Source organism: Haliotis cracherodii, unplaced genomic scaffold, assembly GCF_022045235.1.
Source record: "Haliotis cracherodii isolate W230 unplaced genomic scaffold, xgHalCrac1.p SCAF_12, whole genome shotgun sequence".
NCBI classification, from domain to species: domain Eukaryota; kingdom Metazoa; phylum Mollusca; class Gastropoda; order Lepetellida; family Haliotidae; genus Haliotis; species Haliotis cracherodii.
In genome coordinates this window covers 35,668,635-35,682,322 of record NW_027266267.1, presented here as the reverse complement: position 1 = coordinate 35,682,322, position 13,688 = coordinate 35,668,635, and the positions used below count along the sequence as shown (strand labels likewise).

The following is a 13,688-nucleotide window of genomic DNA, read 5'->3' as shown; positions in this document are numbered from 1 at the left end:
GCATCAACCAAGTCAGCGAGCCTGACCACCCGATCACGTTAGTCGCCTCTTACAACAAGCATATATGTAGTCGGTATAATGCTCCCCAGCCCAAGGAGGTGTCATGTTAACCGAAAGTTTTTCTTGAAGCCAAATGAAGACAATATTAGTAGAGATGTAAAACATTTAATGTTTTCAACCGAATGGAGTAACATCAACTGCGCATGCATCAAGCGCACATGGCAACATTTCTTACACACTTGTACAGTGAAATAACAGTGCTTTCATATACAATCTGTAATCATAAATCTTATATATACATGATACATGAAACTTGGAATAAAACTTGGAATACTTCTTATATCTACAATCTTACATCTTGACTTAAGTGTATCTTTAACATTGCATTCTTAGTACTTAAGCTTAACCCTTAACTTAGACTTGACATTCACAAGCTTCTTCACTGTTATGACCAAGTAAGAATATCATGTATAGGCTTATTGTCTTGAACAACTATCACTTGCCTAACATTCAAATATTGACCAGAGTTCTGGCCAATTATGCAACTTCATAAACATTGACAAACTTTCATTAAACATATGAACATGAACTGGAAATAACTTGAAATACAACCTTGAAACTATTGACAGAATTTATATCCAACTTACTAAAAGTACATACTGGAGATATGAATTTACACTCTCAAGTTGTCCTGGCAACACCCTTAAAACTAGATAAAGAAACACTGTACATTCTATCATTGACAATATTTCAAACAGTAATAACACTTGAAACTTGTAGCATATAACTTGGACTCAGTCATCTGAAACATCACCCATTGATAAGATAACAAAGACATTCATTCTAAATTATCTCCCTTGAATTTCTAAATCACCTTCATGGAAACATTCAGATGCTTATATCAAAGGCATACATTCATCAAATCTACTGACAATATAAACAACATATACATCACTTGAAATTAGTACATTAAAATTCACCATGTTTGCCAGTGAAAAGAATAATGAAGAAATTCAACTTTTGCATTATCTCCCTTGGATTACTAAATAATTGACATGAAAATATTTAGCATAGAAAGAGATAAACAATTCTTAAAAACTCCTGATGAAATATTAATAAAGATATTTATGAATTATTGATGAAAAACAATGTTATAAACAAAGTTCCAAAATATTTAGAATATTGATAATATTTTAGTTAAAAAATATATATATATGATGATGATAATGAAAAGAATTTAACTTATACATTTGGAAAAAGGATGATGAAACATTTACAATGAATTTTATTCAAAATGAGACAAACAAGCCTTTAATAAAACAAAACTTATTTCAAAGAAACTATCACAGCAAGCCTTGAAATATCTACACATACTTCTGATTAAACTCATAACTAATTGACAAACCTATCTACATGATCTAGTAATACTTTGACAACCTACTCAAGGAAATCAACCTTTCAGTACATCATACGTCATAACCACTTCTGAGTCCTGACACTATTGAACGATAACTTCAGACTGACACAACTCAATAACAATATATATCTTGAGAGACAATCACAAAGCATAAGGATATAATGGAAACTTACTCTATTTTGCAAACACATGACTTGCTTAACACTTGTCTCAAGATACAACAAACTTTGAAGGAAAACATTTTCACACTACTGATTTGTTTACTTCCGCTCTGCAGCAAAGGGAAATAACTCTCTCACACATACAGGCAATACCTCTAAGAAATTTGACTTGACGAAATGACATAAATTCTCATCAAATTAAACTTATTCCTATCTAAACTTATCTGAACTACAGAAATATTCATTTCCATACACTTCTACCATAAGCTAATGGACAACTTCAATATATCTATGCTATTTATGCAATAACAAACTTTTCTGACCATGCCGTTCCAGAAGACGAAAACTTCTATGCATTGGGCCGACAATAATCATGAAATACAAACTATTTAATAGTATTAATTAACATGATATTACTAACAATTAAATGTTTATATGCTTATGAGATGGAAGGTGTGTATTTTGTGCATTGACAACTCACCTGAAGCCAAATGAAGACAATATTAGTAGAAATGTAAAACATGTAATGTTTTCAACCGAATGGAGTAACATCAACTGCGCATGCGTCAAGCGCACATGGCACCGAAGATGCTATTTACGTCCAAACCACTAATATATATGAATTTGAAATTGACTTCTGGTGAATTACAATATTGATAAAACATGTGACAATTGTACTTATATATAGTCATCATTTTATGGCAAACATGGGTTGCTGAAGACCTATTCTCCCCAGGATCTTCACGGGTCCTAATTATCATGTATACTATGGACATAGCTACTAAGATGACAGTGCAACAATGGAGTACATGTACCTATGAAATAATTCTGATTTACATTAACTGTAAACAACATACTGTATGTAACATTGCCAGACACAGTGCAGGGTACCTTTCGAAACTGCATGAAGATGATATGTATGAAGCAGAATTTATCCACCGCCAACAATATTTTTCTGACTTTAACGTCAGTGCCATTCCTGTGCTCTGAAAATAGGTTAACTGCCAAGAATTGCATCATCTGCTTTCTCCAACATGAATCTACCACACTACGATATAAGTGACATACTGAATAAACACCAACATTCACTCACAAGTGCTATTTATGCTTTACATTCATATACATTTAGACAGTAGAATTTGATCATAAATAATCAGTTGTGCTCATTCTGCAGATACACCCTAGTTATCTTAACATAGAATGACAACTTCCAAAAATGAATGAATGAACACACACACACACACACACACACACACACACATACACACACTTTTCTGTTGGCAAATATCATGTATGTTATAAACACCATCAATCGTACAGTTTGAAACGATCTACACCTAGACTGTTGTCATATATTAATAACAAACAATTACTTGCATCAGATTATGTACCTGTAGCTTATGAGTAGGATTTATATGTTACGCTGAAATAGTTCATCAGACAGGAACTCGTTTTGGATGGTAATGTTTCCGTCTGCATGTGTCCGTCTGTCTGTCTGCCACAGTCCTCATCTACAGCACAGACAAGAGCTATTCGTCTGATGTGACCCTGAGTACTGGGGTTCATGTCTTTCCGGAGAAGATTTCAACACTTTTGAGTGATTGATGTGATAGTACATGCTTCTTGGCACAGATGGATTTTCATTTATCACTGTGGCGTGCTGGAAATGTCTTGTTTAAATTGGTAAACAATTTAATTGATATTTCTTCCAGTTCATCTTGTATGCTAGTGTCAATGCCTTTCCGCACGAGATGCCTGAAACACTGGATATTATCTCGTTCTGCTGCATAATGGAGGTCAGTCATTCCTTGTTGATCTTGCATACCAATAGTAGCACCATTATCGATAAGCAGTGCCATGATATCATGTTTGCCAGCCTCTGCAGCATGATCGAGGGCTGTCATGCCCCTCCTGTCTCTGATATTGACTTCACTGCCATGGTGTAAGAGTATGTGGACAGTCGCTCTGCACATTAAGTGAGATCCTGGCCCGGCTGCGTAGTGAAGGGCTGTTTTCCCCTGCTCATCTTGTTTGTTTGGGTCAGTACCTTTCAGTAAAAGATGCAGAACATTTGCAGCCAACCCTTTCATTGCAGCATAGTGAAGGGCTGTCCTGCCACTTTTGTCCTCTACACTGGGATTGGGCACTTTATCGATGAAAAGTCTCAGAAGGTCCACATGGTCAGATGACTGTGCAGCATAATGAAGTGCAACCTTTCCCTGATTATCACGTTCGTTTTGGTCGAAGCCTTTCTCTAAGAGCAACCTTACATTGTTCAATATCCCTTCCTGTGCAGCACAATGAAGAGCTGTCCTGCCAGTGTTGTCTTTTACAGTCAGGTTAACATTCTTATCTAACAGCAAGTGTATGCTATCACTGGAATATCTCCTTGCAGCATGATGGAGTGCCACCTGCCCTGCTTCATCTTGAGCATTTGGGTCAACACCTTTCAATAAAAGAGCCTTAACACTGTCAGCTGTTCCGTACATTGCAGCATAGTGAAGGGCTGTTTTCCCCTGCTCATCTTGTTTGTTTGGGTCAATACCTGTCAATAAAAGAGCCATAACACTGGCATCTGTTTGTTCCATTGCCGCATAGTGAAGGGCTGTCCTGCCACTTTGGTCCTCTACACTTGGGTTGGTCCCTTTATCGATCAACAGTTTCAAAACGCCCTCCCCGAATCCCCCTGCAGCATAATGAAGTGCCACCTTTCCCTGACTATCTCGTTCGTTTTGGTCAAATCCTTTCTCTAAGAGCAACCTAACACTGTCAGTTATTCCTACCTGTGCAGCATAGTGAAGAGCCGTTCTGCCAGTGTTGTCTTTTACAGCTATGTTATCACCTTTTTCTAACAGCAGTTTTACACCCCCAATGGAATCTCTCCTTGCAGCATAATGGAGTGCCACACTCCCTGTTTTGTCTTTGATGCTTGGATCAACGCCTTTCTCCAAGAGAAGTTGAACTGTCTCTTCAGATCCTGTCTCAGCAGCATAGTGAAGGACTGTTCTACCTGTATCGTCTTTCAACGTGTGATCGATATCTATTTGTAACGCCAGTTTAATTGCGTCCGCACCACATAAACGTGCTGCATAGTGAAGTATTGTCCTCCCTTGTCCATCTGTTACAGTTGGATCAACTCTTTGTTCCATCAGTAGTTCCCATACATCTATTGACCGTGCATAGAACCACAATGTATGGCCCTCACTGTCACGTAAGTTAGGATCTGCCCCTTTATCGAAGAGTAACTTAATGCTCTGGACTGATGAACGTTCTGTAGCAAATGCAAGTGTTGTCATGCCATGTTGGTCTTGTATATTTGGGTCCACGCCTCTATTTAGGAGCATTCCTACATAATCTGTATTCACACGAATTGCAGCACAGTGGAGGACTGTCCTCCCTTCATTATCAACCGTTCTTGAGTAATTGCCTTTACTTGTGTTCTCATTTTGTCCTTGTACACCTTGAGAGTCGCCATTTGCAAGCAGTAGTTTAACAATAATATTATTCCTGCTTGTGTTCATCATAGTAACCGCCTTATGAAGCACAGTCATTCCGTCATTATCTTGAATCATGGGATCTATGCCTTCCTCTAAAAGCAATTCAACACACTCTTCTCTTTGATGTTCTACAGCAATGTGAAGAGCTGTCTGTCCTTGGTTATCTTGAACGTGTATATCGACGTCTTTCTCGAGGAGAAGAAGTATATTGAAGATGCACTCATTACTTGAAGCATAATGTAATGCTGTTTTGCCATCGATATCTCGCATATTGGCATCACACCCTCCATCTAAGAGGCGTGAAGCAATTGGCGACGATTGAAACGTTGCTGCAAAATGGAGGGCGGTTTTCCCATTGCTTTCTTGTAAATTGAGATTTACCTTCTGTTGCAGTAACAACATTACTCTATCAATTTTCTGTGACTTAACAGCATGGTGAAGTGGTGTCATCCCAAAAATATCTTGTGCTTCAATACCAGTTTCCTGTTCAGTTTCCTGTTTTAGAAGCAGTTTCATGATGCCAAGGACCATCTTCTCGTCCCTTGAATTGACTTCTTTTGCAGCATAGTGGAGTGCTGTCATACCCTGGTTATCTTTTATATTTAATGCAATACCTTTTTGAAGCAGTGCCAAAACACAGTCGATATTTGTATGTCTTGTAGCAAAGTGAAGTGCTGTCCGACCTTCAAGATCTTGCTGATGGATATCAAGATGTGCATTCAAAAGATGTGTTACAGTTTCTGAGATGTACTTATGGCTTACACCTGTAGGTGCAGGAGATTGCATCGCCAAATTTCTGTTGGAGTTATCCTTGCAGTTAACACTTAGACCTTGGTCTATTAGAAACGTAACAAGCTCCATATCGCCTGTCTCTGCTGCTGATATAACAGCTGGAAACAGTGCTGTTCTTCCTTCATTGTCTGTTGTATGAAGAAGAGCACGTTTCACATTAAACAGATATTGAAGTTTTTCTACTCCACCAATGTGTGATGCTGCTGCTGCATGTGCAACTGTTTTTCCATCCGTGTCAACTGCATCAACGCTGGCTCCATTTACACATAAAAATTGGACCATATCCACGTCAGCATGTCTGCAAGCAGCATGAAGTAACGTCTCCTTGCATCCAACATACGAAGGTTGCAATATCTCAAATGAGATTAGAAAAACTGACCCAAAGTACTTGTGGTATTTTTCCATTTCCATATTTACATCAACGCCTCTAATACACAATAACCTCAACAATCCCATGTCCCCAAAAGCAACTGCCTTATGAACAAGCATTTTGCGTTCTTCATCTTCCATATGTTCATTTGACTCCAGTATATTTTGTATAATATCTATGTTTGTGAGTGAGGATGTGTGTATAAGCAACAGTGGTGTCCGTCCATTATTGTCACGCATAGCAACAGATGATCTTTGTTCTATCAGCAGTTTTACACATTCTGTATGATTGTGTGACACCGCCAAGTGTAATGGAGTCTGGCCAATGCTGTCCTTGGCCATAACAGGATGACCCAACTTCAGCAACATCTCAACACACTTTGTGTTTCCATGTTTGGCTGAAATGTGAAGCAAGGACCCATTCCTTTCCTTACTTGGATTTATGAATGGATCTCTGTTAAGTTCTAACAGTGATTCCAAACAATCTGCCCCACCATATGCTGCAGCCTGATCAAATGGACTTCCATAATCCGGTTGTATGCACTGTGTAATACGTGAGGTATTCAATGCAACTTTAACAGTCTTGATGAATTCAAGAATCAGCTTCAGAGCTGATGCATCAGAGTGTGCTGATGCTAACCAGCACAGATAACCAGTATCGTTGGCATGATAATTGTTCAGTAGAAGCTTCATTATCTTTGTCAATTTGTCCATGTCGTATGGTTTGAACACAGGATAAGGGTTTGTTGTCTGCAGCTCACACAATAAAGCTTTTAAAGAATCTTCAAATATGATGTTGTTTTTTCTCTCGTGCTTCAATTTATCTGTTAGCAGTTTCACAACGGTATAGTTCCCATTTAGTACTGCCAATGAAAATGGTGTCCAGTTGAACATATGCACACCATCCGCGTTAGCCTTGGCCCACTGTGCATGTATCTTTTCAATGTCATCCCAAATGTTGGTAAACAGTCTTTCAGTGGTGTTTGTGTCGATGCCTCTTGCAACACAAAGGGTGCTGAAGCAGCTCTCATTTGGTTTAACTCCTTGGGCTAAAAGTGTCTCTATGAGTAGGTTGCCCCCTACATAGATAGCACATGGCAAACAACCCTGCAACACATTGGTGGAAAGGCTGCACTTTTCTAATAAGGTGGTGAGCATGAAAGAATGTTTGTTATAAACAAAAAGCTCCAACAACGTTTTGACTTCCAAAATCCGTATGTGAAGATACTGAGATGCAGGAGCAAATATGATCACTTCCCTTGACTTTTCAAATTCACGAGAAACTATATCCCCAACATTTTGTTGTGAAAACCATCTATCTACTACGTGATTTACAAATGTTTCATTTCGAAGAGATGGGTGTTTCAAAATGGTGACCACTTCTTCACTGACCATCAATTGAATTATTCGATCGGCGAATGCTTCATAATGGTCCTCATTCAAGAGCACAAGGTTTCTTCTATTCTCACTCTCCCTTTCTGATGTTCTGACAAATTCTACAAGTATGTTAGCGGGACACAAATGAATGTAAATGTCAGGATACATTTGTGATATGTTTATGAAAACTGCGTCGAATATTGACTGGTGCTGGAAAACATATCCCTTTTCAGTGTGCCAAAGGTATGAACCACAAAGTGAATCAGCCTTCTGTTTGATGTCATACAGACTTCGATTGTTAGGAATCTTTGAGCATAACTTTGTCAAGTCATCTAACTTTAGTTGAAACTCTTGTGGACTTTTGTGAGGTTGAAGATACTTGTGATCAAGGTATCCTTTGCCAAACAACACTAACAATAGAACAAGATAGCCAAGCCCATCACTTTCTTGCAAGCAGCATACTTCCTCCAGCACATATTCGTTTGGGTTTTGGAAGAATCCAACCCTTTGAGCCTGGGCTTCCTTACTTCCTGCAAAATATTGACAACATTGAGGGAATCCAAGTGTAGTCTTTAACTGTGCTATTTCATTTATCTCATGTTTAGTAAACTTCACTTTTGTTTCACAAATGCTTTTCAGCAACATCATCTTTTCCCTAGGTCGGAGTGTCAACTCATCTTCATCTAAGGTAAGATAGAACATATGACGAGTTAGTTTGTATTTGTTCAGTCGGGCCTGACATTGTTCACTAATGTCTGGCCGAGATGCAAGCACCAGCATTACATGGCCAGATTCAACAGAAGGATGCATGACATCAAACACTCTAGTCCATTCATCAAAGCGAGACTCAACAAAATTCGTTGATCCGAAAATGTCATCTATCATGACAACATACCTATTCGCTGCTTTTCCAGATGCTTCATTGTTTTGTTTCTGAGGGATATCTCTCCACTGTTCTGCCGATGTCAACACCAGGGGTTTCCTATCTGTTTGCCTTGAGACGTCAGCAAGAAGTTTTAACCCTAATCTAGATTTCCCAGAGCCAGGTCGTCCTTTCATAAATATGGCACCACGCTGCTGTAGATGTTTGAAGGCAAACCTCTCGCCATACGTTGATACATACACTGAGTCATGCTGTCCTATCATTGCCTGTGTTGTTTCTGGAAAAGAATATACATCACTCTAATTCATGTACAGTGAAAGCCCAGCGTATCTGGTGCATATGTTGGGAAATGAAGCCTTCTTAAGACATTCATCCGGCCAGTAGTATATTGTTATACAAGACCAGATCAGTTTCATTATTGTGATTTTATCACGTTGAGGATCTGGCACACTTTGAACAGTTATCCTATCCTACCTCAAAAGAAATATTTTGAACAAACATTTTGGTCTTTTCGAATTAACTTATTACAACAATTACAAAATATGGTAATAACATCACAGGGCAAAAGACACTTATCACCTTGTTCAATACCTCTATAAAAAGAAACAAAAGGTGTTCTCTATATGATGATTATTGTAATGAAAGGAACCTATTATCAATGTCTTTACAACATTGCAATGACATCGGTAATGCACATGCCATAAGGCCGGGCGGAGGAGACATGGGGTCAAAATAAAAAAATCTGTATCTTTGGCCAGTCAGGTTCCCACGTGTAATAAGCTGCCCACAAATACTGCACCATACCATGACGCCGCCTCTACCATAAGGGTGTTCATCTTGGATGCAGTTAGGTGCCAGTGGCTCTCTCCTACGTCAATAAACATGGACTCGGCCACCATTTCGGAACAAGTAAAATTGACTTTCGTCTGTGAACAGTACCCTTTCCAAATCACGCCGCTGCCACCGACTTACAGTCCTTGCTTGTTCGTCTGTCGATGGGGTGTCCAAATGCCGTCACCGTCAAGTATCGGTTCCACAGGTGGATTGTCCAGATGTAGCGATCTTCAACCGGCGTTGTGACCCTTGGTCGAGGCTCACACAAGAGGAACGTGACTGAGCTATTGGTATGGCCGATATGAGGCCCTCTTAACAGCAGATTGCAACAACCTTTAGCTGCAGTCAAACCAGTATCAACAAGTTGTTGAGCCGTTATCAGCAAACAGGCCGGGTACAAGATCGGGAAGATGTTGTCTGATAACGTTTTACTTTAACTCAGATAAAACTTAATTGGCAAGTGATAAGTTTCTTTTGCCCGGGAGTTTAGTTTTCCAGGATAGTGTCTTTATGAGGGGTAACTCAAGTCAGTTTCAAATTCCGGGGGAGTGAATGATTCCTGGAGCTGTAGTCGGAAACATTCTCAAACTATCCTTAAGAATACTCTTAACCCTCTAAGACTATTGCTTAATGCTACACCCAGAAGTGTAGTTATCCTTATTTGATTGTGAATCATGCTCATGATAGAGTCGGAATCGTACAATCGAATTTGTTTTTGAAAGAGTTTATTTGGAATGTAGAAAGTTCCTTGTTGCTTTTATTGTAACTGCTGTGAGATGACTGTTAGTTTGGACATTTCTTGTAACCAGGGGGAACCTGTGCTATATTTAAAACTTCGAGTGCTGTTCAGGCTGAGGTTAGGATTTGGTATCATCATTTGTTTCTTCATTCACGTGTTACTTTTAATTCTGAGGAAAACTACGGCCTCTGGACATGGTACATTGATCATTCTATGATATTACAATATTAAGGCTGTGTTCATTGATTTTGGCTTTGACATTAGCAATATCCCAATTGCGTGGATCGATGCTCATGATACCAATCACTGGATTGTCTGGTCCAGACTTGATTATTCACAAACCGCCGTCATATAGCTGGAATATTGCTGAGTGTGGCGTTAAACAACAAACAAACAAAAACAAAAACACTTTACATTTCTGAGAAAATACTTTTAACATCCACTGCTCAAATTAGCATAGAGATTCAATCTTATGACCGTTGGTTCGAATCCGAGATTCGCCACCGACATAAGTCTTGGCTTGTCAGCACTATAACCAGGTTCAATTTTTTTCAAAGTGGTAAATGTCTAGGATCTGCATTACTTTGGCTAACTTGACACACGGTTAAAAAAAAATACTGTCACGGAAAGTGGCGTTAGACTCAACTCACTCACACACTTTGAAACTACTCACCACAGATGTTCTTAAAACGTTGATCTGGAAGCAAATGAAAAAATTAAATATTACAGACAAATGAGATGTGTTCAGATTTGAAACGTATTTGTGAATTAAGCATTCTATATGTAAATATGTAAAATTCTACAGACAAATCATGACTAGATGTATTGTTGCGTATTGGTAATAAAGCATTTAACGAAACAAACATAGATGTTATGTCAATGCTGAAATACTAGTACTTGTTAAATGGAACTAGACTTCAATCAGTTTGTACTTGTAGTCCCGGCAAGTTATTTCAAACACTGCAAATCAAATCCTGCAATACATATCGTATATTAAACAGACGTAGTCTCTCGATTGCACATATGACATTAATCAAAACCTCCAGATAAAGAATTGACATTTAAGTCAAATGAGGTTATGCTACAGGGCATAAAACCCTATTTCAATGCACGCCTTTTAAGTTGTGTTTTTGTGTGGTTTGAGCAAACAGTAATGCGGGTTAGTGAGTTAAATGACTATAAAAGTCCAGTTTCCACCCTTGCCGAACTAGGCTGGTATTATGGAGTTACATTTGCCTGGACTAACGAGTCTATGCATAGTCCAATCAAAATCGCGCACGGAAATCAAAATCTGGTTTGTAAAGTGTCATGCAGATTTCGGTCGACTGCAGGAAAGCATGTGCAACACTAACTCGTTGTCAACACATATTTTCTAAATCTTTTCATGCTTTTAATCAAGGTGCTCACGTGATTTGATGCACTTCGCAATGTAAGACTCGTTTTATCACAATATAGATCTTGAATATCAATCAGATCGTCTTGACTGGGCGCCACCGTTTTGTTTGAAGCAAATGCAAGTGATACGAGAGGTTGAATCTGATTGGTCAATAGGAGAGGCATAGAAGGGACATAACTTGTAATAAATAGCCACTGCTGGCGCTACGATCAAGCCGAGGACTTCCAGTCTAGTTCGGCAAGGGTGGAAACTGGACTTTTAAAGTCAGTTAACTCTCTTTCCTCGGGAAGATGGATGAATATTACTTCAGACATACTACAATAACTAATATGGACTGCAGAAGCATTATCTTCCCACCTATTGCTTCCTGATTTTCTGATGGCACAGGCTGACGCCTCGGTTTATTCTCTGGTGTTGTTTGGCTAGATGATGGAGCTTTTGTGAATGAAGGGCCTGCAGTCATCAGTGAAGCTCCCTCCTTTGTATTAGTGATATGTGATGTCTGAAAGCCTGGAACATGTTGCCTTGAAGCATGGAGAGACGGCACTTGTGAGTTTGCTAACGTGTTTGATATTGGAAGATTGGTTCTGGTGAGACATCGTTCTCTGGGCTGTTGATTTGGTTGTATGACCTTTAAACCAGAAGACCCAGGGTCAATAACTGTCAAACTATTTTCTCCAATTTCAATGACTGCTTGGCGGGAAGAGGCTTGATCCCCAGAAGACAGATTTGCACTACGGACAGTGTGATCTCTTCTCTCGATCTCGGCTAGGTTAACCATTCCTCTGTTCAAGTTATCAGTTCCACCAGTCAGGCTGTCTGTTGACCTGTCCATGGTATCACTTTCACCAATCAGGTTGTCTGATATTCTGTCAATGGTATCTCTTTCACCAGTCAGGCTGTCTGTTGTTCTGTCCATGGTATCAATTTCAGCAGTCAAGTTGTCTGATGTTCTATCCATGGTATCACTTTCACCAGTCAGGTTGTCTGATGTTCTGTCCATGGTATCACTTTCACCAGTCAGGTTGTCTGATGTTCTGTCCATGGTATCACTTTCACCAGTCAGGCCGTCTGTTGTTCTGTCCATGGTATCACTTTCACCAGTCAGGCTGTCTGTTGTTCTGTCCATGGTATCACTTTCACCAGTCAGGCTGTCTGATGTTCTGTCCATGGTATCACTTTCACCAGTTAGGGTATCTGTTGTTCTGTCCATGGTATCACTTTCACCAGTCAGGTTGTCTGATGTTCTGTCCATGGTATCACTTTCACCCGTCAGGTTGTCTGATGTTCTGTCCATGGTATCACTTTCACCAGTTAGGGTATCTGTTGTTCTGTCCATGGTATCACTTTCACCAGTCAGGTTGTCTGATGTTCTGTCCATGGTATCACTTTCACCCGTCAGGTTGTCTGATGTTCTGTCCATGGCATCACTTTCACCAGTCAGGCTGTCTGTTGTTCTGTCTATGGTATCACTTTCACCAGTCAGGTTGTCTGATGTTCTGTCCAGGTTATCACTTTCACCAGTCAGGTTATCTGTTGTTCTGTCCATGGTATCACTTTCATCAGGCCTACGGTGCTGGTCATTAGAGATACAGTTGTCTGTGACATTGACATGTGGTATAAAAGGTGGCAAGGCATCTGTAAGGACACTGTGAGCTCCATAGAGGACAGCTGGTAGCACAAATTGTATAACTCGTCTCAATGTTGATGGCTGTGTTCCCTGCAGTTGAGCACCTGTTTCTCAAGTACCAGGACATGGAGGCCGGATCACTCCTTGATGGGGGTGCTCATCCACAGGATCATCCTCATTATATCTCTCTTCAGTCTTGGATCGTGTCTCGGGTTCAGGTCTCTCTCCCTGATTTGTGTCACCTGAAGAGTCCATTGTCTTCTGTCAGTGGCTACTTCTACTCTCTTTGACACACAGTCCCAATTGTTCAGCCAGCCATAGTTTATCACTGCACCCTGACTTTACAGTTGTCGTCAGTTCTGAAGTAAATTAAACGGACATCATCATCATCATCATCATCATCATCATCATCATCCCCATCATCACCATCCCCATCATCATCATCATCCCCATCATCATCATGACAATCATCATCATCATTACCATCATCATCATCCCCATCATCATCCCCATCATCATCGTCATCACCATCATCATCATCATCATCATTTCTTTTGGCATTATTATGCAATTGATATAAAAATATATGTACA

General features: G+C 39.6%; 1 protein-coding gene across 1 annotated transcript; it reads right to left on the bottom strand.

Moving 5' to 3' along the window:
* Positions 1–1,274: 1,274 nt before the first annotated feature.
* LOC139458385 (uncharacterized) lies at positions 1,275–13,346 on the bottom strand. Its single transcript, XM_071239796.1, has 3 exons — positions 11,823–13,346; positions 10,743–10,766; positions 1,275–8,773 (listed from the first exon to the last, which is right to left on the bottom strand). The coding sequence occupies exons 1-3, from the start codon at positions 13,012–13,014 to the stop codon at positions 3,219–3,221; spliced, it is 6,771 nt and encodes a 2,256-aa protein (XP_071095897.1). The 5' UTR covers positions 13,015–13,346; the 3' UTR covers positions 1,275–3,218.
* Positions 13,347–13,688: the final 342 nt, after the last annotated feature.